The 26,524-nt window shown below is 41.3% G+C and overlaps 1 protein-coding gene across 1 annotated transcript in view; it reads right to left on the bottom strand.

Annotated features, from left to right (window-relative positions):
• GALNT18 (polypeptide N-acetylgalactosaminyltransferase 18) overlaps window positions 1-26,524 on the bottom strand; it is a 1,615,994-nt gene that overhangs the window by 441,890 nt on the left and 1,147,580 nt on the right. The window contains exon 6 of the mRNA XM_086955949.1: window positions 20,254-20,368. Within this exon, the coding sequence (XP_086812075.1) occupies window positions 20,254-20,368 (115 nt within the window). The remainder of the gene's footprint in view (window positions 1-20,253; window positions 20,369-26,524) is intronic.

Below are 26,524 nucleotides of genomic sequence, written 5' to 3'. Positions count from 1 at the left end.
GATGGTGGACGGAACTCAGCGAAGCTCCAGAGAGGCAATGAGGAATCACCAAATATCTGTTGCCATGCCCACTGCAACCACCCAAATGCTTCCGGGGATCGATATGACTTACTCCCTCTTGTTGAGTGTCCGCTCCAGAGCATTCTGCTCTGCCGATGGCTGGGACGACCTGAGAGCCTCGTCCTCTCTGCTGCCTTCAGGGTTCGTCACTTGGTTGGTGCTGCAGACTGTGGTGGAAATCTTTCTTGTCCGAGCGCTGCTTCCAGGTGAAACAGGGTAATCACTTCTCTAGAGTCATCAAGCTCAGTCAGGGGGTACCGCAGGGATCGACCCTGAGCCCTACCTTGTTTAATCTCTATGTGGCTACCATAGTGGAGATTGCTGATGGGTTTGGGATCAGGGTCGTATCCTATGCTGATGGCACTCAGTTGGTGGTTTCCCTGACTCAGGCTCCAGAGACGGCTGCCTCCAACTTCATTGCATACCTGTAAGAACTGGCTGCACGGATGGCAAAGAACTGCCTGAAGCTGAATGGCAACAAGACGGAGGTGCTTGTGGTGGGAAGGGCCCCGACAGTGTGGTCCCCGACCATGTCATGAGTGATGTAATAAATGACGTCATCAGCAGTGCATTGCACGCGCAAGTTATCATGAGTCCAACTAACTATAACGTGTGAATTTCAATCGTTTTATGCAAGTAAAATTTCCAGCTAACTATAACTGGTGTGAAACCTACGTTTTTTTTAGTGAATTTAATAGGTTTTTTAAATGCTAATTCCTAACTATAACTGGTGTGAAACCTATGGTTTTTTCAGTGAATTTCATAGGTTTTTTAATAGCAAATCTCTATAGGTATGAAATGTAATATTTTTTATTACGAATTTTATATTGTATAATTATGTAATATATATATATATATATATATTTTTTCCCCGGTGCGCTCCCGGGGCGCGTTCCGATGCGCTCACCGGTAAGCGCAGTGCTTTTTGCGCGCCCCGGGGTGCGTACTGGTGAGCTTCCCGTTAGCGCTATTGCCGCAAACGAAAACAACATCGTGACGTATCGAGTAGCCGTGTGATGCATCATATGACGCGCAGCGTAAGCGCACCAGGAAGCACGCGAGCGCATACGATCGCGAAACGTCCTGACGCGCTTACGCTACGCGCCCAGGGCACATAGCGTAAGCGCGTCGGGTCATGTGACCTGAAAATAACACTTTTCATTGGTGTACAACACTTTTGGTTTCCAAATGATGAAAGCCCTGCTCATGTGACTTGAAAATAACACTTTTCATTGGTTCACAACACTTTCGGTTTCCAAATGATGAAAGCCCTGGTCATGTGACTTGAAAATGACACTTTTCATTGGTCCAGAACAGTTTTTTTTCCAAATGATTAAAGCCCCCACCGTTTTTCCTTATTCTGACTTTGTCCTTTGACTGACGAAGACCTGTTTGGAGATCTGTCTCTAATCTTTTCTACTTTAAAATGGCTACAATAGCAGCAGCAGCTGGAGCATCTGCCCCACCACCACCACCATCAAAAAGACCACCAGAAGATCACATTGGTGGTCAAGAAGAAGAGGAGGAGGATGATGAAGAGGAGAGACAGACAAGGCATTTCCTGCCTGAAGTTAATCAGCCCTACAAACCAAAAGAGCACTTCGTATGGCAGTTCTACAAAATCCCAAGGGGTTTCAAAAAAGTCAACGATGCGAAGGTAACTTGTCTGATTTGTGATGCTGAGCTGTCCAGGGAGAACCCTAACAAAAAATATTCCTTCAGGAATCATACCATGATTCTGCACATGATCCGTTGGCACCCAATCAACTATTCTGCTGCAGAGGTAAGGGACCTCTGCAGTAAGCTCCCCCCATCAACATCTAGACCCTCAACATCGAAAGAATCAACTTCATCGGGTTCAGAGGCAACAGAGACAATGCCTACCATACAACCAAAATTTAACGATTTTAAAATCATGTGCAAATATTGTGGAAAGTTAATTTGCTATGGTGAGCAAAGTATAAAACTTATCATCTGTGCTGGGGATAACCATAAGTGCCCGAAAAATCCCAAATTTTATCTGTTTTTTTTTGCTCCAGTTGAGCCATTTACAATTCTCTGTTTATTGTTTCTCCCCATAAAAAATACAAAAAAGATATAAAACTGTTCAGAAAACTCAAAAAAAGTAAAAAAAATTCAAAAAAACAATAAAAAAATATAAAACAACAAAAAGAAGAAAAAAACCAGTTCTTTTTAGAACTACCTCCAATTTTTTTAAAAAGACTACATTTTTTATAAACTCTGTCATTCTTTTTTCCCCATGGTACGCTCCCCGGTACGCTCCCCGGTGTGCGTACCGGGCGCACCCCCCCGCAAATCGAAAAAAAAATGTTGGGTTTTTTTTGCCCCGCGGGGCCCTTTTATGGCCCCCACATCAATCCTAGGGAGTCAGGGGGGGTCTACCCTGCCCCCTTTTGGTCATTTCCCCCTTTGTTTTTGCCACCTCTTGTGTCTTGATCCTACCGAGACACAAGATGGCGGCCGCTCTGGACTGTTTGGAATGTTTACAGACACCAGAGAGCCAATCAGCTTTCCGCGCGCGAACTCGCGTTGCGCGCTGGTACGCTACCCGGTGTGAGTCCAGCCGCCCTATGGAAATTAACATGGGGAAAACACGTTTTGGGACCCCCCTTTTATCTCGGCCCCCGCTTGACGAATCCCCCCCACATTTTCAGGGAAGGAGCGGGCCATCTTCTTTGAGAAATTCGCGAAGATTCGTCCACCGGCGCCAAAGTTATTCCCAATAGAATGTTGCGGATTTCCTATGGAAAGTAGATCCTAACTATAACTACCTACTGGCTATCATAAGATGCTACATAAGAACTAACAAAGAAAAATATGCTCAAAGTATACAAACCTACCATGATCTACTGAACAAATGGCGAAATAGATCTATGCTGGACACAAATGAATACATAGTCTGTAACACCAACTTTTTACCAACTGCCGAAAGTGCATAAAAACCTCCGCTTACCACTAGGGAGACCAATTGTGTCTTCAAAAGGAGAACTCACCGAGAAACTTTCAATGTATATTGATTCATATCTTGCACAATTGGTTGTCACATTAAGATCTTATGTTAAAGACACTAAAGATTTTATTGAACAATTTGAGAACATCCAGTGGGACAATGCATATATACTCATAACTCTCGACATATATACTTGTATTCGGCATGAGCAGGGAGTCAAGGCAGTAAGATACTTCCTAGAGAAAAGAGCAATGAAGTACACTGAACATGGGGTGATGTTGATTGAACTACTGGAATTCTGTTTGACACACAACATTTTTCTATTTCAAAATGATCTATACAAACAGATCTCAGGGACAGCGATGGGCACCTGCTTCGCCCCAGCTACGCAAATTTATTCGTGGGCTGGTGGGAGGAGCAGGTGGCCCTGGGAGGTGATAACGCCAAATGGGCGGAAAATGTGGTTGTGTGGCGTTGTTATATAATCAACCTGTTTCTGGTATGGAGGGGCTCCTTCAGCCAGGCAGAGGATTTTATCAGGGATCTGAACAGAAACAACTTGAACTTAAATTTCACCAGTGACCTAAGCAGAGAAGAGGTGCACTATTTGGATTTAAAGTTTTTTGTGAATGAAGGGAAACTTGAAACATCATTATATAGGAAGCCCACTTCGGGCAATAGCATATTACATGCCAAAAGTATTCATCCTGGGAATCTGATTCGCAGTATACCCTATGGCAAGTTGTTGAGACTCCGGTGGAACTGCTCAAGGGATTCCGACTTTATGAAAGCAGCAAATGAGTCTATTGTGAGATTTAAAACCAGGGGCTATGACTCCACTCTTCTTGAGAAAACATTTGAGAAAGTTCTCAAAATATCAAGACGGAGTCTATTAAATGCCAAAGAACAAAAGGTCCAATCAGAACTCAGCAACAAATTCAGGATGGTAACAACTTTCTCAAGTGATGCTAACCATTTGAGAAAAATACTAACTAAAAACTGGCATGTATTACGTCTGGACCCCATTATTGGGCATGACGTTCCTATTCGTCCCTTAATAACCTTCCGAAAACAAATTTCTTTAAAAGATAAATTGGTACAAAGTCATCTCATGCCCCTTAAATCTAAGAAAAGGAATACCCTCAGAGACATGAAGGGATTCTTTCCAAGTGCTAAATGCAAAGCCTGTGAAAATAGCAAACGGGTTTTAACATACAATATTCCTGGTCTACAAATACCGAAAAAATTACTAAATTCATCACATGCCAAACCCCCTATGTCGTATACTGCCTGATATGTCCCTGCGGACTAAAATATATTGGCAGTACCATCAATAATGTCAAGATGCGAATTTTGGAACACCAACGTGCCCTCTGTAATAAAGATGTAAATTACCCGGTGGCACGGCATTTTGCCAAGGAACATCAGAGTAATAGGGATCTCTTACAATATTTTGACATATTTGATATTTTGATATTTATTGGCATTTGTAGAGCGCTAACTTTCGCTCCGGAGGGAGCATCTTGGCGCTGAGCACACAGAAGGTCGTCTAGGGGTGCATGGATCAAATAGCTGCGAGGACTGAGGCGTCAGACTGAGAATAAATCCAGGTTTTCAGAAATTTCCTGAATAGGCTTTCTGAGGGAGCGTGCCTAAGGTTGGGGGGGAGACGGTTCCATGCCTTAGCCGCCAGAAGGCAGAAGGTCTTTCCACCCTTGGATTTTAGTTTTATGCGGGGTTCCGAAATGAAATTGGCGCCAGATGACCTCAAGCAGCGGATAGGAGTGTAATGCTGGAAGCGCTTGGTCAGGTAGGATGGACCCAAGCCCCTGTTTGCTTTAAATACAGTGACGAGGAGCTTGAATAAGATTCTCTTATGGAGGGGCAGCCAATGAAGGGTGTTGAGGGCTGCAGAGGCTGAGGACCTACGGGGGAGTTTCAAAACAAGCCTGGCTGCTGCATGTTGGACACTCTGCAGCTTTTTCAGAGAGGACTTCTTGATGCCTGCTAGGAGGCCGTTACAATAATCCAGCCGGGAGAGGATAAGCGCCACCGCGACTGATTTCCTGGCTGTGATAGGCAGAAAATTAAAAAATTTCTTTAATTGCCTGATCAGGCTGAAACAGCGCCCAGCGGTAATGCGCACATGTTCATCGAAGCTGAGGGAAGCGTCAAATTGAACGCCCAAGTTGCGGGCTGAAGCAACCGCGCTTGGTGGTGCTTCGGAGTTATGAGGCCACCAGTCTTTGGGGGAAAAGAATGTGCCTTTACCTAGGGTAATTATTTCTGTTTTGGCGCTGTTGCATTTTAAATGATGCAGGTTAAGCCAAGAAAAGACTTCTGACAGACAGTTTTGGAATCTGATGGCAGCATCCGGAAGTTTTTTATCGATAGTGACGACAAGCTGGGTGTCGTCAGCGTAGGATGTCACGGGAATCCCATGTGACTCGATCAACGTGAGAAGGGGGGCCATATATACATTGAAAAAGAGGGGGCTCAGGATGGAACCCTGGGGTACCCCCGAGATGATGGATCATTCATCGGAAAGAAAGGGGCCCAAGGAGACCATTTGAGAGCGATTGGACAGGAATGAGGTTATCCAGGCAAGTGCGGAGCCCGAGACACCAATCTCACGCATCCTATTAATTAGAACAACATGTGAGATGGTGTCGAAGGCCGCGGTTAGGTCGAGCAGGATGAGGACGGCCTGCCTGCCCTCATCCTGCAAGAACTTGATGGTGTCTGACAACTCAATCAAAGCGGTCTCTGTGGAGTGGCCGGAGCGGAAGCCAGATTGCTGTGGGTGCAAGATACAATGATTTTCCACAAAATTCTTTAATTCCTCATGAACTAGTTGCTCAGTGATTTTGCCTAGCGCAGGGAGGAGTGAGATTGGGCGCATATTAGACAAATCAGTAGGGGATTTATTTTGCTTTTTCATGAGGGGCTTGACTGTGGCCTTCTTCCACTCAGAAGGAACAATGCCGGAGTCGAGGGATTCGTTCACAATTGCATTAATTAGAGGGTTGACGGCCTCAACAAGATGGTGCAAGATGACTGGGGGACAGGAATCCGTGGGTGCACCTGATTTGCAGGCTAGTATGGCTTTATGCGTTTGCATTAGGGAAACTGCTTTGAATTTGTTTAATGAGGGAATAGTTGTGTCAGGCTCTTGGGTAGGAATAGGTGCCGGGGGGAAGTCCTTGTGGATATTATTAATTTTCTCCTCAAAGAAATCAGCAATTTGATCACAGAGGGCTTGCGAGGGGGGGATTTCAAGTGCCAGTGCTTTGGGATGGGTAAAAGATTTTACGATGTTGAAGATTGTTTGTTGTTTCTGTTTAGCAGAGTCTATTGCTTGAGTGAAGAATGCCTTTTTTGCTTTTTTTATATTTGAGAGATATTGCTTTCTCTGGAGAATGTAGATGGATCTAGACGTTGGATCGTAGGTTTTTCTCCATTCTCTCTCCAAAAGCCTACACTTAAGGTGGCAGTCAGCGAGGGCCGGAGTATACCAGGGGGCATTAGGTTTCTTTTTTCCTCGGACAGGTTTTTGGTTGACGGGTTTTGCATTGGCAGAGATTACTCTCTCAATCCACAGGTGGAAATTTGTGGAGTCTAGAGACACGTCACCCGTGATGGACGGGGGTGGTACCCCTGGTTAAGGGTTGAGTTTGATGTACTCAGCTACCTTTTTCCATAGATCATGTTCCGACCAATCCTAGGGGAGGTGACAGACTTTTGAGGCTACGTAGACTAGAATCCCGCTACATCATCGATTTGCAAACAATACAGCCACATGGGATGAATAGTGGTGAGGAATTAATGGTGCATTTAGGTGCATTTAGGTCCTTCTGGGACCCCCTGAGAAGGGCTAGGGGGTCAGGGGGTCTCAACCCTGCCCCCTTTTCGTGTTTTCCACTATTGTTTTGTGCTCTCTTGTGCCTCACTTCTCCTGAGAAACAAGATGGCTGCCCAGGTGGTCCCAGAAGGATAATAATAACATATATAAACGTTATCAGCTAATAGAATTAGCATTTACAAAACCTTTGAAATTTATTGAAAAAAATATAGGTTTCACGCCTGATATTGTTAGGAATTAGCATTTAAAAAACCTTGCAAATTCACTTAAAAAACCATAGGTTTCAGGCCTTATATAATTAGGAATTAGCATTTTAAAAACCTTGCAAATTCACTTAAAAAACCATAGGTTTCAGGCCTTATATAGTTAGGAATTAGCATTTAAAAAACCATTGAAATTGCTCCTATATAGTTAGTTGTACTAACTATATTTCGCGCACCCGCAATCCACTGCTGATGATGTCACATATTACATCATTTGGGCCATGGTCAGTGACATCACCTATGACATCACTGATGACATCTCAAATGACATCACTGATGACATCACTGGTGACATCTCATTTGACATCACTGATGAAGCTGTCGTTATTTATTCTCAGTATATTTATACCTTTTCATCATAGGGTTTGGAACATATGTGGAAGGTTGTTGTTATTCAAGTCACAAGGGTACACTGTGGTGAATACAAGTTTTCAATTGGTATGTCATTTATTATGCCTTAGGGCCCAATTACGAGTCTGGCGGTCCAGGGACCACCAGACTCATGGATGCACGGGTGGCGGTCACACAAATGCCGTATTACTAGATGGGCATTTGGGCCGCCACAGCTTGCAGCAGCCACCAGGGAACCACTGTTCACTAGCGGTATTGCAGCAGTCATGAGGCGTCCATATGATTGGTGGGACTGCTACGGACCTACCAAGGATATTCGGAGTTTTCTCTCCACCAGGGTTTAAATGTCGGTTTCTCCTCTATGTAATCCCTGGCAGAGAGGAAACAAAGGTGCCTCCTTCACATGTGGATGCACACAGGGGGGGGGGCACAACATGTACCTCCCTGTGTGCATGCGCATCAGTTCCTGGACAGTATGCAGGCACGTGCCGTGCCGGGCTTTCTACTGGGGTGGTGACGTCAGGCAGGGGAGGGTCAGGGTGGGGGTTGTAAAATACGGGATAAGGACCATTAGAGGTAAGTATCGGGAAAAAAATCCGAATTTCGCTGCCCACTCTGCATCGCCAAATGTGATGCAGCGTGGGCAACGAAGTTCGTTTTTTTTCCCCGATACTTACCTCTAATGGTCCTTATCCTGTATTTTACATCCCCCACCCTGACCCTCCCCTGCCCGACGTCACCGTCCCAGTAGAACCCCCGGCACGGCCCGTACCTGACAGTAAGGACTTTTCAGAAGTTACAGTGCAGAGAGTGTTTTTGCAGTTCCCATTGCGCTGCCTGTTTTTAAAGGCATCGCTGTGGGAATGCCAGAAAAAAGCCTGCCAGATACGAGTTGCACTCAAAATCTATCAGGCAGCCTCACCAATGGTTTTGGGGTGGTGGCGGGGTGGACCCGGCGCTGCACCACCAGACCCATAATCGATGGCCCTACGTGTGCATGCAGCTCAGTGCAGCTCACTTTACAGCATTTGTGCATTTGTAAACTGGCAATGTTTCTGTTTTAAAACAATTATTAAGTCTTTTGAGAAAATAAGAATTTTGCATCATTTACTAAGTGCTCATTCTTAGGCATAATTTTCAACCTAACTTGTAACTGCAGTTTACTTAACACAAGTGAACAATATTGTGTGTAATAGTTTTTGGATGTACTATTTAACAAATTCAATTTTCTTGCATTTGGTAAATATGGCCAACATTTACTGTGCACAATGATTTCAACATTTGGACAGATTAAGTGCAAGCTACATTTTTGGATATGCATGTTTAAATATCTTAAGCACTATTAGTATTGAGGACCTAAAGCCCTCATTCCCAACCGAGCAAAACTACGGGTGCTAAATGGGGTAATAATGCCCCATTTTAGGCATCAATGTACCAGGGAATGGCATTTACTGGGTGCACTCTGGGTGCTAATTGTGTCACCCTTTAAGCATTGCCCCTTTTAAGCATTCCTCCTATTAAGCATCAATACACCAGGAAATGGCATTTATTGGTTGCACAGTTACTACACCAGTATTTGTAATGCAGACCTTGAAAGGGAGGCAACGTAGTAATGATGCATGCTCTCCTCATTTCCATGGTGAGCAGTTAAAAATGTTTGGTGTTTCGTCCAACGAGTTACACATGGACTTTCCTGGCACAAATCATGTGGTCAAGAACCCCCACACTGCACAATTAGCTATGAAAAGGTATTATGCGCAGAACGATTAATGAGCCCATAACTGTATTCTGCAAGTATGTTTTGTGCATGGATATTTTGCTATTGTACATTAAGTATATGTCCAACATAAATTATTGCAAAATTCATGATTTTCATGTAGAAGTGTTAAAGCAAACAACTTTGCAATGGTAGGCAGGCTGCAAAGCTTTCCAACTGTCTTTGTGAAGATAGAAAAACATCATTACAGCGTCATACACTCTTAATTCAGCACAGGGCATCTAGAAGCATTCCTTATTTGGCAACATTAAGTAATCATTAACCTCTGTTTTGTTAAGATTTGTGACGATTTCAGACCCCTAATGCAGGTAAGACAGAGATAACATTGTTTTACTGCTCAGTGCATCTCTCTAGGTAGTCCAATAAAGGTAACAACAACTCCACAAGTTAAGATAATAGTGTCACCATAATTCTTTCCCATGGACTGTCACACAGGTCCTCCATGTTTTGTCCATCTCTTAGGGGGTCATTACGATAGCGGACGGACTTGAGTCCGTCCGCGACCCCAGAGCATGAGGGAACATCCGCATGGGCTGCGGCGTTCCCTCTGTGCAGATTAGGATGTGACCGCCAGGGTGGCGGTCACATCCTCTATTTTAACATTGCGGCGGGTGGAGCTTCAAGCTGCACCCGCAGCAATGTTAAAAATGCATGCACAGCATTTGCGTGCACAAAGCGGCAGGCACCGCGCGGTGCCCGCTGCATTGTGCACGCAAATGCAGGGGGTACCTATGGTACCCCCCATGTGCACCCCCCACTACACCTAGGGGGCCCGCAACGGGCCCCCGCAGTGCAGTTACACATGCTTTTCCACGGCGGAAAAGCCGCCGCTGAAAAGCATGTTCCAAAGCACATCCTAATCTGGCTGACGGTGTCTGAGAGACACCGTCACCATTTTAGTGCTTTTCCGCCGCGGTTGTAAGCCAGACGCGGCGGAAAAGCTGCGGACCTAAACCATGACCCACCAGCCATCCTAATGTGGCGGTAGGTCCTGGTGGGTCCACAGAGGATTTTCCGCATCCTCCGGGCCGGCGGTGGCTTCCGCCGGCCCAGGCGATGCGGAAAATCCTCCATCGTAATGACCCCCTTAGTTTGGTGTAAAGCCCACTTCAATGGAAAGCTCCGCTGCTCTGTCCATTTGTGTTTCATCTAGCCCTTTACTTTCCATCCACTGAGCAGGGCAGTCATTTACATTCATTGGAGGTTCTACATAATTTTCAAATCTGCACAATGATGATTAGGAAGACTCCAAAGGCGTACGCTCATTTTGAGTGAGAACAGCCACTGCCCCTCAATCCAGGCTATGTGGTGGCTAACCTTAGTGGAAGATCTTATCAACCCAGTGGTGCAGAGTGCAGACCTTTTTTCCTTAAACCCGTTATGAGAATGCCTTCAGTGAAAGGTCTATTCATCTCTCACAGAAGGAGTATGTTTGTAAGTGTGTGTGTCTTTTTGTGCATGCATGTTTTTGCATAACTGTGATTTACTACTTCTAAGTGAATGGTGTGGTTAATGTTTGTCCTGTTTGCATACTTTCACATGAGAAGTACAGAGAATCAGGTGTCCCAATGGAGTAACTTAAGATCTAATTTGTGTGTTGGCAGAAAAGATACTCTGTTGCAATGGCTACAATGTACCCTTTCTGCCAAAATAATGGTCCGCCCGCCAGATTTATGTATGGGTGGACCTTTGGTGTAAAATCAGACCGACCTTTGTTGCACCCCTCTAACAGACCAACAGAGTAAGGATCATAGGAGGTTGGCTCGTATGCCCATCCACCTAATTTAGAATGGTGGACATACAAGTCAGTTTTCCTTCTTTTCACCGCTAGGAAAACCCTGGAGGTAAGGGGCAGTGAAAACTGCAAAATACCCCCATCACCATGTAAGATAACTCCCATGGAGAGTGGGGAATTTTTTTTTTAATTTCAAATCCTCCTTTGTGGTTTTGTTTTTGAAAATAAAAACTTGAAAGTTTGATGAATGGCTTTGTCATGTTGACAAAGCCATCCATCAAACTTCCACTTTATTTCCAGGAACCACCTTGACAGCGGTCCCGGAAACTCTAGCTATGCTTACTGGTCTGATGGCCACATCTAAATACGGCAGGCCTAGAAACCTTCAGTCGTAAAGTACTGCGCCATGCCGATAGATAATGCTCTGTCAGCCAATGTATACATCAGGCATTTCGTTCTCTGACTGTGGTGCATTAGCATTGGTATCCTTAGGCACCAGTGGTAAATAGTAGGGGTTGGTGGAACTCGCTGAGTTTTGCTTTGCTCAATTCAGCAGAGTTACCTAAAATCTCAGCAGGATTCTTCAGAGTCTGGTCCATCGCGCAGATATTTACCACTTGGAGTTGTCCCTCATTGAAAAAACAGTGCAAACTGCACCACAAAGCAGGCCAGATGGTGATACTTCTTTCTGATGTTCAAGTAGATTTTCTACTTGAACAGCAGCTTTCACAATGCGAATGGCAACTTTCTCAACTCAAGCAGTAGCAACCTGCTATGACTGCCGCTTTGTGAAACCTCCCGAGAGGCTGTCTATCGCTTTTTTTTTTGCTTGTGCTCAGCACCTTAACGTTGGTGAGCTGTGCATGAGAAAATCTTCACCACACAGCGGTTGGAGGAGTTTTTGCTGAACCCCGTACTCTAAGCAGAGAGGTCAAAACTCTGTGAACTCCACCGACAGAGCGGAGTTTACTGCCCACCTCTAGTAAATAGAAGTGCCCATACAAGATACTGTGCCATTACCTCTGTATGTCCCAGGACACAAGAAAAGGCAACACACCTTTCACTCCAGCATCACAGGAACAATGCACTATTGGGCACTGTATTCAAGAAGAACAAGGAACTTTATGTGGTTCAAACGTTCTTCCTGTATAAATCTGGGAGAACACCACATATAGAAAACAGAGGAGTGCTGAAAAAATCATTAACATGACATTTTATAGAAAATGTATTGAAATCAGTAATCTACACTCCTAACATTGGCCATATTTGGATTGGTAAGTGTTAATGTTAAAAAGTATTGCTAAGTTGCAATATTGGTGGATGAAAAGGTGAAAAGGGGGGTTGCACAGTGAGGTATGTTGCCAAGAGACATGAGGAGGGGAGTCTAACAAGTATTGTGCAATTTATATATCTGCTAGTGTATGAAAGTGGGGGACTATGAAGTGTTTATCTCTGGGAGTGGATGGGATTCACTTCAACTCTGGAGATAGTGCCTTAACTTAAATTGGGTAATAGTTGCTGGATAAAATTAGTCAGTGCCACGTCCCTATATTTGAAAAGAACTAACCTACATAGTCAAAGTTGCAACTTCAGAAGTAAAATTACATTATAAAGCAAAAGACTTATGAAAATTTCAATGACATTATTCAAGTTTGATCAAAGAGTGCAGCAATTAAATAGTAATAAATAGGAAAGGGCAATATTGTAGAACATTTACATCTAAATCGTTTTTTTAGCTTCGTAAACAACATAAACGTCACAAAGCTTGTAAATGTTTTTTTCTTTTAAAATGTGATGACAGTGAGGATGATGGGAGAAAGATCTTGCAAAGAAATACTTTTCGTCTCTGGTTGTAAGTTAAGGGCTAAATTGCGAACCCCATGGTTTGTTCAGGGATCCAAATTAAGAGTTGTGTGAAAATTAACACACTCCTACAAATTTCCTAGGATAGATTTGGGCAGATCAAACTGGCTGTAATTTGTTAAGGGAAATGGCTATGAAAAAAGACAAAATATGCAAATTTGGGCTTGAATTATTAGTTCTTCTTTGCAACATTATTAGACCTGGGTGGAACTCACAGAAATTCACTCAGACTTACATAAAAACTGCAACTTCCACAGAGTGCCGTCAATTGGCAGAAAATACATGTTGCACTTCTCGCACTCTGATTTTATCCTTAGTAGTGTGTTACATGCTGAAAAATTGGTGCAAATGGCACCATGATATTTTTGAGTTAATTTTGCTGCTGCTCGAGTAGAAAATCGACCCAGGAAATAGCCCCCTAACCTCAACCACTCACGACCAACTGCGCTCATAAAATCTCACTGGAAGCCTTCGTAGCGGCCAGAAATCGCTGTAGGAGATGCCAAATCTTACTGGCGCTCTCCAGCTCACATCCTGAAGCTTCACATTGTTCCCGTGTCATTGTGGTGCTCGAACAGGAAAGAAATTCCTCCATACGGTGGCTGGCGAAATTTGACGGTAAGTCTGCGTTACAAGAATATGCAGAGTTGCCAAAATTCTTTAATCCCACTCGCGGAATTGAAATTTTGCCCAGGTATAGTCATTATATGTAGCTTCAGATGAATAACAATACCCTGATCTTTGTTATTTATCAGATGTGATAAATAACAGACATTATTAGTTTTGCCCTCAAAATTTTGTATATTGTGGTTTTTGGTGCTAGCTTCACCAACATCTGCATGCCTCATTATTTACTTCATCCAGTATATTTTAGCAGGTTTGATCTACTGCAAATTATTGGCTGAGAAATCGGACTGTCAGGTTTTCTGATAATTTCAGCACCTGTGCAAACACTGGTTTGCATGCGACTCAGAATTTTATGAGCAATCATTACTGGGTCTTGGTGCATTAAACACCAGTTCTGCATGTTTGCAGTGCTTAATTTGAGCCAGGGGTTGCAGGTGGGGCCCACCAATATGCATTTTATGGGACATACCCATTGACTGAGAGCAAGAGAGATAAAAACACACAAGTGAGAAAGAAGGAGGCAGAGAAAGAGAGAAAACATGTGAGAAAGGGAGAAAGGAGTAACCTGCAAGAGTATGATGAAGGGGCAGGTGTTTTCTGGTGGTGGATCAATGCGGCATGAGGTGGAAAAATATTTCCTAGTGTGGCAAATACCCCACCTCATTCCATGCAACTTTAACAGGGCCTACTATACCTCTTCAATTTGGGTACATAGTGTACCTGATATGCTTTCTGAATGACAGGATTGCGTCATGGTTTCCTCGTAAGCAAGAATGAGTCAGCCCTTCAGCAATGTATATCCTTAAGTTTTGCAAATGAAACACGCATTCAATAACAAAAATGTGCAAATAGGCATTGTGGTAGAAAAAGTGTAACCAAAAAAACACAACATCCTTCTACCTCAGTGCACCACTAATGCACCATTGTGTAGTCCTGCTTACACAAGCAAGGAATATACGTAGGAATCAGGTTAGATTTCTTTAAAATTTTGAGTTAAACTTTATTCTTGCGAAGATTTACGTTGTAGAATTTGATTCCTGTGTAAAGTTCCCAGACGGTCTCATAACTGCATCTTTCCATAATACTGCACCACCACACACCAAATCTGTTGTAAAACCATATATTGTATTGTTATACTCAGTGCTTAATTTGAGCTGGTGGTTTCCAGTGCTTGGTACCCGCACTTAACTATCAACACAGCACTTATGACAGTCCGCTACATGGTGGTGCTCTTTGTCTAATATAGAGATGAACACAACAACAGTTGTTTAGTTATTCAATATGAATTAAAAATGACGAATTCCTGCTGCCCTTTCTGCTCTTATAGCTTTGGGGGCCTGGAATAGTCTGAACTGTCACAGCTGTAGGAGTGTGATAGTTAGTACATGTATTGGTACTGTAACTGGCAGTGCTGGCGAAAGATGCAGTGGCCTCCTTACAAGAGCCAAAGCGGTTATCTGTTTTCAAACTAAGCACTTCTTATACTTGGAGGTGAAGAATGGGAAATTTAACACTCCATCTCTCCCTGTGAACTTAGGTTACAGCCAAAATGGTTGCTTCATAAACATTTTTTTTTCTGACCTGTACTGGAGTGGTGCTGAGAAGAAACAAATTCCAATCTATTAAATCAGTCTTTGGTTTACCATTACTAACTATTATAAAAAATACAAACTGTGAAATTACTTTTCTTAATTTACCAATGTGGTAAACTAAATAGAAGCTTGCAGTTATTCAAAATGGTGTTACTTTGCAAACCCATTAACTTATTTGATCAATTTACGATATTTCCGTTAAGGTCTCTATTGCATGAAGTAAAAACTGGCGGCGGACATATTTTTTGGCTCACTGGTGTCTTCAGTGGGTGAAGAGCATCAGCAGTGCTATTTTACCACCTTAGAAAGCAGTAAATTGTTGCTTTTTAAAGAAACTTTCAAGGCATCTGCTGCTTTTGGCCTGAAATATAGTAGCTTTCGTTCATGTATCTAAAGTAAACAGCTAAATATAACTGAATAACACACAAACCAAAGTAACATGGACAACAGAGAGCAATTTAAAGACTGCAGTGCAACAAAACAAAATCACATTGCAATACTGCAGCAAAAAAAAAGACGGTCTCACAAAACAGAAAGGAAAATATGTAATATGACCTACACAGCAAAATGCAACAATACAATTGTGTACATAGGTTCTTGTCACACATTACCACCTCCAGAATCCTGTTTTCATAATGCAGAAGTAAAAGGTGTTTAGAGTAAGCAATGCCTTGAAATGCCAGTCAAAATTATATCAGACTATGCAGTTTCCCTTGCCCAGAAAGTAAGCTTTCCAAAAGTTGCAATACTTTATCTGGGAGATCTATTGCAACCCTATACATGTATGTCATATAAACTGTAGCTAAACTCCTAGGGGCTGATTCACAAAGGTAAGATTACATGTACGTTGGTGCTTTTTAAGTATTCACAAAAAGGCATCTTAACCCCTTGGGTGCTGCGGACGGCCCCTGGCCGTCTGACGTCACTGAGGGTATGTGCAGAGGATAGCCGAGAACCGTCCGAACCCCGCCCACTCTTTATTTTTGCCCACACAGCACCATAATTCACGCAGCGTGCAAGTTAAGGGGCTAATAGTAAGTTTACAAGAGCAGAGACTCCACAGTCGGGGCAGAGAACTCCGCTCATAAAAAAACAGGATTGTCCTGTGATGCTACAAAGATTTTTAGTTTACAATGAAATATGTTTGCTGTGGGCTTTTTCTTTTTGTGACTCATTGCAAGTTGAGTGGGATAGTGTGGGGTATTTGTCACATATGGTAAATACCATTAACACAGGGCTAGGAATTTACAATGTGTGCTATATAGTTCCTATTCTGGGTTTTCAAATTCAAATGAGTCCTAACATGGATATTTTTTTATCACACTGAATTCTGAATTCTGATTGTTTTGCCGGTCCTGCTGGCCTTCACCCAATATATTTCCACAGGTTTGATCTGCCTGAATATTTCAGGAAAAAAGCTCTAAGGATGTAATAATTACCACACAATTCATAATTCCGAAACCTGTGCAAACACTCACTTACACAGGGATATGAATTAAGCCCTTAATTTGTAATAAGGGCTTTTGCAAAATGGGTTCCACCTATTTAGTACACCATGATTTTTGGCTTTTTTTATCAGCCGGCTTTGGACATTTTACTGTCGGTCAGCCTCATTACATGTGTCTCACCCACAGTAATCACATGGCAAATGGACTGCACATGTTTACCACCAGAATATGCCTTTTAAGGTAAAGATGCTGAAAGGTAACATCAAAAAAGTAGATGTGTGTATGACTCCAGAATTCAGCTCATGGTGATAAGATTTAATAGCAAGGGGCTACCATCAGGAAGCAAGTGCCTAAGTAAAGAATAGCATATTTTCAAGCAATATTATCCAGGGGCGCGCCTTGTCAGTTATTGACCAAGGAGGAGTCCACCCAAGTCAATAATTACCTGGCAGAGTCCTCCTCCTTGAATATTATTGCTTTTGTAAGTCAGACTCATGACGTGTTTGCAGTATGTATGTAATGATATTTATATGGAGCAAACCTATTATGTAGGAAGCAACGGAACATTGTACATTGCATGGAGGAGTTGGGAGACGATCCTAGCTCGCGTACATCAAGTGAGGATTGCACAAATAAATTTCGCACAATACATTGTTGGTAACAGGGAGGTTAAGTGATTTGCGCAGAATCACATGAAGTTCAGCCTAGCTTTGAAGGTGCGATTTGAACATGGGTCCCTAGGTTCCACAGCTAGGCTGCCTCTCATGTTGAAATTCCCAAATTCATTGGTAGATAGTGTGCTTTTTCATGTCACCATATCAAAATATTTTATATGAAGGCACATGACTGCATTTTATTTTATTAGGAAGCTCCACCATATTTTAAACCTTGAGAATCATCAGCTCTCTATTGAAGTGCACTGGGGAGAATGCCTTTTTTTCAGGGTCATAACAGAGTTTAATTTATAAGAGTAGTAACAGATTTTAGCCAAACTTTAAATCACATATTAGAGGTACAACACACATTTTAAGAACTGTGGCTAACTTGATGGTGATCTCACCATGTAAAACATGGCAATATTATCCTGGGATAAGGCTGAAAAGAGGACAGTCACAAATTGGCCTGAGAAGGTTTATTCAGCTAGTTTCAATGTTCAAATGGTCAATATCTTTTTAAATTTGACCGCAAAAGGGGTTGAAGAATACACACAATTGGGAAATAAAGTTAAAAACAATATAAATAATTAAAAGCTCAAATACATATCTGATGGAATTGGGAAATGCATTAAATGTAACACCATTTCTAGCCAAACATCAGTTACAGACAATGCAGACAGCTATGTTTCAATCTATGGCATTAAAATAGCATATTTGTTTTTAAATCTTGTCCTCTCTGATTATATGGGGGCAATTACAGTAATTTCAGTACTTCATATTCAATCTCATCACATTACATGGATAAATAACGTTTCTTCCTTACTGAGATCTGCTGTGACAACTCTAATTGTATATAAGTTAGATCTAGAGCAATGAGAAAAATTTGCAGACTGACTAGAGGAACAGCCTTCCTTACAGGGGGCTCCATTAGACTGATTGTGCTCCATGTCATCATATCAATAATGACACATTTATCGAAGAAAGTACATGGCTTCAAATAGATCAAAAGCTTAAATAAATGTTTCCAACCTAATATTAAGTCCTGTCCCATACAAAGAAAATCCCAAACAGGCTTTTTCACTAATGGTGTAGTCGCAAGATCTGTCGTCTCGCAGTTGTGTGCCCGCAGCTTTGTAGAAGGCTGTAGTCCATTTTCAATCTTAGTCCAGATTCTCTTTCTCTCTATCTCTCTCTTTCTCTCTCAGCGATCTAATAAATACACAGATGATCCAGTCTGGTGTTGTACCCATCTTTGATAAATGAGCCTCCTTTATTGGCACTTCTATTTTTATCTGCATGTAAAATCCTTTTCAGATTTCACTGATGCAATTTGATGACATCCATCATATAATCTCCAACACTTTTCAGTTGTTTTGTCAAAGTAAATGTTCAAGTCCTGCCCTTTCTTGAATATTCTTGATTCTTTTTAAATTTAACATTTTCAATCACTTTTTTTGCAATTGTTTTCTATATTTCGGCTACTAATATAATATATAGTATTTCAAATTGTTTTGTGAAGATTCAGTATATATAATCTCTTTCTAGGAAGCATTATTGTAATGTGTGCTAAGAATGTATTTTTATTATGTTTTTGGCGTTTGCTATATAGTGTGGAGATAGCCCTAAGGGTAGGGGAATTTTTAACAAAGTTGGTATGTTCCAAAGTGTGACTGTTACAAAACTACCTGACAGACATTTACAAAAGGGCATCTGGTTTAGCAGAGGAATGGAAACATCTTACAACAAAGCAATGGTGAGCTGGAGTGGAGGTTATTTTGATGTAAGGTGGCGTTTTAAGGTCTTTGCTGTAGGATAGTTCTGAGTAGGCAGTCATTGATAGAGTTGGGAGCTTGTTCAAAAGTTCAGGGACACTAAATGAGAAGCACATCTTGTTTCTACTTCCTTGGGACCTTGTTTCTCATCATGTTGTTCCGCAATGTAGCATGAATGCAAACAGATATAGAGAGTTTGAAATTGGTAATCCAGTGTGTTTTAGATCGATAACTTTGTAGTGTTGCAGAGTACCTTAAACTTGGTGCAAGGTGGAGCTGTAGTCAGTTGAGGTTCAGGTGGAGTGATGTGGTCACATTTACATAGAAGAGTGTCTAGATGGGTGGAAGCATGGATTAGGACCTTCAGAAGCAGGGGAGGCCAATGAGCAGAGATATTCACCACCGTGTTTGAAAGGGTGCACACGTGTACTATAGACCTCAAACACATGTTCAAGCATTTCCTTCTGACCCATAACCTTATAGAAGGGAATAAAATGCCTAGACGTGTTTGAGGCTCAACTAATGCCAACCTGTCTGAGGTTTCACACTTGAATAAGAATTAGGAACTAAAGTGGAAGCTCAGAGACTTTGGGTTGGTGGGAATGGATTGGTAATAATCCTTGGTGACGCAAGAGGTTGATCCTGTCTTTGCTCTGGGACTATAGCGTGTTGCCCATGATGAGAGTTAAGGCTGTTTTGATAGGCTTATGGAATATATTCCAGTGGGCACCTACAACCGAACGATTTAAAATCTGTGTTTTAGAGTGTGTATGCAGTGGCAAATTACACATCAAAATATGTATGTTGTCAGTGTACTAATGTAGTGTGGTGTCTTGTTTGCTAGTGTGATGCCCCAGGGTTTCGAGTGGGGCATGAATGGAACTTTTGAGACATTCTGCACATAACCTATAGAGGTATTGGTGTTTTGATGAGATTTGTTAGGCATATTTATTGTCCATCGGCAAGAAAATGTATGAACCATCTGAGGAATGCTTTAAAAATGTATGCAGTCAGAGAACGTGTTAAAATGTACTTGGTTATCAGCAGTGTCAACAGTTGCAAAAAGATCAAGGAGAACCCAGAGGCAGGTTCACTGTTTCTCATGGTGGCATGGTGGCATTAATCACTTATAAATCGCAGTGTTTGTGCTAGGACAGGGGTTGGAGATTGATAGATATGCCTGAAGGAGATTGTTGTGGTCAACGTGGGATTGGTAGACAAATACAATAAATAAGATACATAAACATGTCAAGTTAATTGGATAGCTCTTTCTTACCCTAACACCAAGCTCTACATTTTCTCCCCCGTAGACCTCCAGTCCTTCATCCAGCAACCCAATCTCTTCAAAGTACTCTCTGTCAACAATGAAGCATCCAATAAGTGCAGGGCTTCTGTATTTATCATAAGAGAAACAAATAAAGAAGAAATTAGTTATGAATTAAACATCTAGATGCCTTACTTTAACTTGCATCCTATAAATGACACTTACTTAATTTCTGTCTTCCATTCTAACCTGAAGCAATAATACCATACACAAAATCAACAATGCTGCAGAGATTTGTTTTTAGGAAGCGATTTATTACTGCTTGTTTCTGAGTTCCACATCGAAGAATGGGGAAAAGTAACAGTAAGGCTGCGATTAAAAGTGCCATAATAATTCCGATGAGGCTGTTAACAAGAGATACCATGCTCACAGTGTCTTGGTAATTCAGCTGACCTAGTAACCTTCACCTAGGGGCTCCATCTGCTCAAAGCAGCTAAAATCTCAAAGTGAAACTCTAGGGGGGAAACAAGGAGTTAACCACAGTATCAAATATGGAATTACTAAACCCCCTACTAATTCCTAGTTTCCCAATGGAACCCACGTACAGCTTGTAATCCTAAAACCCCATTTTTACTAGTTTCTCCCTGAATTATTGACCCTTGGAGGAGGAGTACAAATTCAGGGATCTTGCAGATCAAGACCAAGGGGCATAGTACCAAGGGCTGGCGATACAATTATCGCCGCTTTAGCGTCCCTTTTTCGGGTGCAAAGCTGTGATAATTATATTGCATTATTTACAAGGACACGCTAGTGTATGTTTTCTTGACTTAGCTTCCGTTTTTCACAAACCTCGCCTCGCATCGATAATGAGATGCAAATTAGGCGTGGCTGTGAAACCAACATTGGAAAATATTGCGAAGGCAGCTTCGTGATATTAACAACGAGGCATAGCAATAATTTAAATCGCGCTAACTCTGCCTTAACTCAGGAATTTAACATCTGTTAAATTCCTGACTATGGCATACCTAACATGGGAGGTGGATTGTGTTTTCCTAGGGCCACAGGGCCTATCATCAAGTTTATCGTCGTTTTCCATGGAACATCCCTGGAAAACCAGGGATGTTCCATGGAAAACTCTGCTATCGCTGGAATATTTATCTCCATTGCACTAGGCGTTAATGATACAGCGCTAGCTTGGCGATATAATCCAGCGATAGCCGGCGATAATTAAAAGCGCGCTAAGCGCGCTCAGCGATAATTATCGCTGGGGCTTGATAATATGCCCCCAAGTTTTCATCCATTGCAAGGTGCAAAATATCAGTGAGATGTGTTTTGTCAGCATGCAAATTCTTTCCGGTATCACCTGGTGGAGATTGTGCAGTGAAAAATGAGCGAACGTGAAAATTGCTGCAAAACATGAGATGCCAATTTTTGCATGTAGGGTTTCCAAATGAGACTGAATGGAATGCTAAATAGGCAGGGGTGTCTGTAAGGAGGGGCAAGGAGGACTGCTTGCCTCCCCATTCCCCCCACCCTCTCCCCTGGATTGTGGATTTTTCACTTGCACTAAAATAAAAATGTCAAGATTGCGCTGCCGGTACAATACCAGCAGCTCAATCTCTAAATTCTTTTAGGTATCCCCTGTGAAAAAATATCAGCAGACGCCCATGTAAATAGGACATGCTTTAAATAGGTCTTTTTTCCTTATCAGAAAGGGATCATTCAGTTTAGACTATGACCATATTGCCACCTTGGGCATTCCTTTTACAATGCTTTGTAATTGAAACCTATATTCCACTTGATGCAATAGCAGTAAATCAAGAGTCCATTTCACAAAATGCATTAGGCTCTTAAAAGAAAGTCCTCACTAGTAAATTACCATTCTTGTAATAAAACACAAGATCTATATTAGAATAAGCTCCTTACATAAATAAATGACCATGTAAGAACAATGCAATAGTGAGATAACTGCATTTCTGCAAACACATGCAAATTACTTGAAATGTTATTGGTGCCATTTCGGTGCGTTGCAGAGGCAAAAACATGTTTTAGAAACTAACTAACTAACTAGAAGATACTAAATGTGCCCACCTTTTATAGATGCCCATAACAGCTCTTGTAATGAGATGTGTATTTCATTTAAATAAGTAATGGAGAAGAAATTGAAGATGAAGTGTTTAGAGGAGAATGCAAATAGAACTGTATTGTATTTTCCCGACAGGAGCCAAAAGCAATCTGTCATCCTAAATAGCCAGAGGTGTTATGGAGGTTCAAAGCGGATCAATAATCCTTTCAAAGGCAGATTGATCTAGCCGCTATAAATGTATATATCTACATTTGCTGCAAGCTATATCACCAGCTTTATTTGCTACCATGGCAGTTAAGTTGCAAACAATGGCTTCTGTTATCTATTTTCTTCTACAGCCTTGAACTAAAAAATGTTCTTTTAAATATCTCCTCTCAAGACTCTAAAATTTGCAAGAAACTGCTATAATATTGAACTGTGGTGCCCTGCAATAAGAATCTCGTTACCTCATGGCCCTTTTACAGAAAGATTTTTATTTTAAATTCAATTATTATTAACCATCAGGGATCAGAAAAGTTGAAGGCTGATCTAGCCATTCTGGTGTTCCAATTTGATTTGAAATTGCATAAGATATTGGCTTTTTCATGGTCGCAAGGTGGAATACTGTTTAATTTAATAGAATACATTTTATCAAGCAGTGTGTGCATACAGAACAGAAAGGTGTGACATGGAAGCTGACATCCGAATTATCACACCAGAAGTATATTTTCACTAATTATTCTATACTATACTACACTAAGTTATTCACGAAAGCTGTAAATGTGTTTTGCCTTTCTGGGGACCCTTCTTGAGCCCGACATATTCTATGCAGCCTCATTCCATTGAAGTGTCCCTAAATATATATATATTTTAAACTAAGCAATATATATATATATATATATATATATTTATTTATTTTTTTGCCAAGTTAAGACGCAGCACTCGGGAATTGTCAGTAGCTCTTCTTTATTTAGCAAACTCCTACATTAGTCTATCACACTGACGCGTTTCGGGCATGCGCCCTTTCTCACGGTAGGTGACACTACTTTTTCCACAGATTTTAAAGGCTATGCACTTTGAACCCGTCCCATAGAATTCTGGGATTGGTAGTTTTTATCCAACTCACAACGGAAAACACCTTAAGTGACAGAAATTAATATTGCTTAGCAGTCTTATATGACACATTATACACATACTGAAGCATTAGCGTTTGCAATTAAGAAAGGAAATAGCAAATAAAGACTTTTGCATTTCAGGTATTGTACCTTTTTGAATCCATAATTGTTTGCACAGTCATGCTAACAGTAGTTAAGTACTGATTGTTCCGCTCTTATTTATACATTTTATAAGGTATAGTACCTAAGATTTTTACATGTAGCTGTTTCTCGAATCTATGTCAATCCATATGTTCCACACAGTCTGTTTCTACATAATATTGGACTTTGTGATACAGTCTCATAATTCTTGTGTGATGTTCTTATTTACAAATGTACAAAGAGTTCCTCATCCAGGTTCATCCCCCTCGGGATCTTAGTTTTCATTCGGATGATGTACTTTGATTCTAGTTGATGGAGTTTTAATTTTCTATCTCCCAATCTTTCATTTTGTTCCACATTGTCTATTCCAAAGAAATGCATTTTCCTCCAATCTCCACCCTGACATTCGAGCATATGTTTAGTCGTGGCGTAAGTCATGTCTCTGTTTTTTACAGCTCTTATATGTTCAAGCATTCTCTTTTTTAGGGTGCAGATTGTACTCCCTATGTACATCTGTGCACAGTCACATTGAATTATGTATACTACATATTGAGTAGTACATGTGATTTTCGTCTTTATTATGACTTGTCGGCCTTCTGGATCTCTGAAGGATTTTGTATTTTTGCCAATTTTGCATGCTTTGCAATGCCCACATCTGTTGAAACCATTTTGTTGTATTTCTAGCCAGTTTGTAGGAGTAAAGTGAGTTTTCTTGTATGTTAGGGATATTGGTTTTTGTTAAGGGGATGGATTTTAGAGGACCTTGTCTTCCAGTGGCAGTAATTTTCAAATTCAATGCCACTTTGCATATTGTTAGCCAGCATATATCCCTAGGCCATGGTGTCTGCTAAGTGATACTTCCTCTTAAGTGTCCCCAGGGTTGCCAGTTTCTTTTCAACCCAGATGTCTCTCAGTTTGCTGATTCCTATTAAGTCCCACTCCTGCAATCCAAGGTTGCTGCCAACTTTTCTCACCAGGGCACTGTCTCATAATGGTATTTTTTTTCTAGTCAGGACCTTTTCCCACCTCAGGTATTTGGTTGCATGTTTTATGCTTTTAAGACTACTACTATGTTTAGATGGAAGGATCTTAGGCCATTCTTCCGACAGAGGGCAAAGGGGTATCCCCAGGGACCCACTGCATGTCTGTCAATCCGAAAAGAAGATTTATCCAATGACGAAAAGCCTAATTCCATAACCACCACTAGCTGGGAGTTTGAAGAATATTTTATATATCTGGAAGGTTGATGACCCCATCATAGACTCCCCAAGTTAACTTCAAGGTGGCAATTTGAAGCAGCCATAGTAACAGTCTCACTTCTGCTTGTGGTTTTTAAATAACTCTTCTGGTACTTAGTGGAGTGTTTTCTGATGGATATATAAGAATTTGAGTAGCACCATAATTTTGAAGAAGGCCGACCATCCCAGAAAGGATAGCTACAATTGTCTGAAGTGGCATACATCATCCTTAAATTTGTCTAAAATGTTAAGGTTGCAAAATGAGGCTAAGGTTTGCATGTGATATGAACACCTAGTGATAAGAATCTATATTGGAGGATAGTTAGAGCCCACCTGATCTTTTTTCCTGGGGACCATTAGGTAGGTGTGTATAGAACAATTTTGTTCTAGATAATACAAAACCCAGAATATTTGCCAAATAGTTCTAAGATTTCAATTTTCCCATGCACATGGTTCTATATGGTTGTGCCAGGTACAATAAATATCAGCCTATAAATGCAGAGATTCTCCCATCCCATCTCATGCCCTAAACAAGTGCATCCCTATTGATCCAACACACAAGTGGCTCCAGAGCAAGTGTAAAGATCAGAGAGTTTAAGGGATATCCCTGCCCCATTCCCCCTCCTGCTCCTACATTTGATTCCAAAAACCATCATAAAGAATCCTTCAATTGTATTTCAATACTACTGAAACCAATTGTCATTAAATCTCATCTTAACAATGATGCCAGCAGCTGCTTCAACAATTACCAAAAACTAACCAAATGAGAATTGACAAGATAGCGCTTCTTGAACTCAAAACTTCTGCTTCCCAAGAACGCCTACACTAAGAAGCAAAATCACTTTGTAAATTGTAAAGTGGTTGGTAATCAAATAAATCTACACAAACTGTGTGCACTAAATTCATCAAGGAAAAATACAAGAAAAAAACATTCTCAGTGCCAAAGCCTATTATCTTCAATCAAAGACCCGGAACTCCACCATCTTCTTCTATGTCCATCTTATATTATCATAAGGAACTTCAAGAATCTACTCAAAATCTGGAGTCAGTTAACTAAGTTATGATAAAAATTATTGATGTTATTCACTTCATTCTATACAAAGTTAAGGCTTGTCATCTGCGTAATCTCTTGGTGGACTTCAACACCGTTGATCACCAAAGACTTATCCACATTTTGGAGAGCTGCATGTTCTTTAAACAAATGTTGTTTAGTTGGTTCAAATCATTCTTGGCACATTGCAAAAAAGTATAAAGTCTTCAAAACTTCGCTTTAGTCCCTCAATTAGTGACTTGTGAAAATACTAGCTTCTACTTTGTTTAATATGTACAATGGGCTGTTAACAGCCATAATGGGACATACCAGTGTCGGTATAATGGGACATTCTAGTGTCTGTATCCTTCAAAATGTTGACAATACTCAATTGCACATAAAACTCTCATCCATCACGGATGTAAAAACTACCTATCTAACAAATCACAGACAAGAATGAAAATGTGATCGAAACTGGCTTTTTGAATTTTAACCAATTGAGTGTATACCTTTCCTTTCCTTTGAGGTCAAATCCTTTGGTACATCTGTCTGTTGCCTCTTACATTGCTCACTCTATAAAAACCCCAAGAGCTACTCTCTTTTACTTGAAGAAAACAAAAGGCTCTTCTCCAATCTGATAACTTTCTCTAGGCATCCAATTTTTTGTCAAGTCATCAATGGACTGTGGAAAGTC

This window comes from Lissotriton vulgaris, chromosome 2_1, assembly GCF_964263255.1.
Source record: "Lissotriton vulgaris chromosome 2_1, aLisVul1.2, whole genome shotgun sequence".
Taxonomy (NCBI): domain Eukaryota; kingdom Metazoa; phylum Chordata; class Amphibia; order Caudata; family Salamandridae; genus Lissotriton; species Lissotriton vulgaris.
The sequence above is the reverse complement of the archived record's forward strand: the minus strand, read 5'-3'. Positions and strand labels throughout refer to the sequence as shown.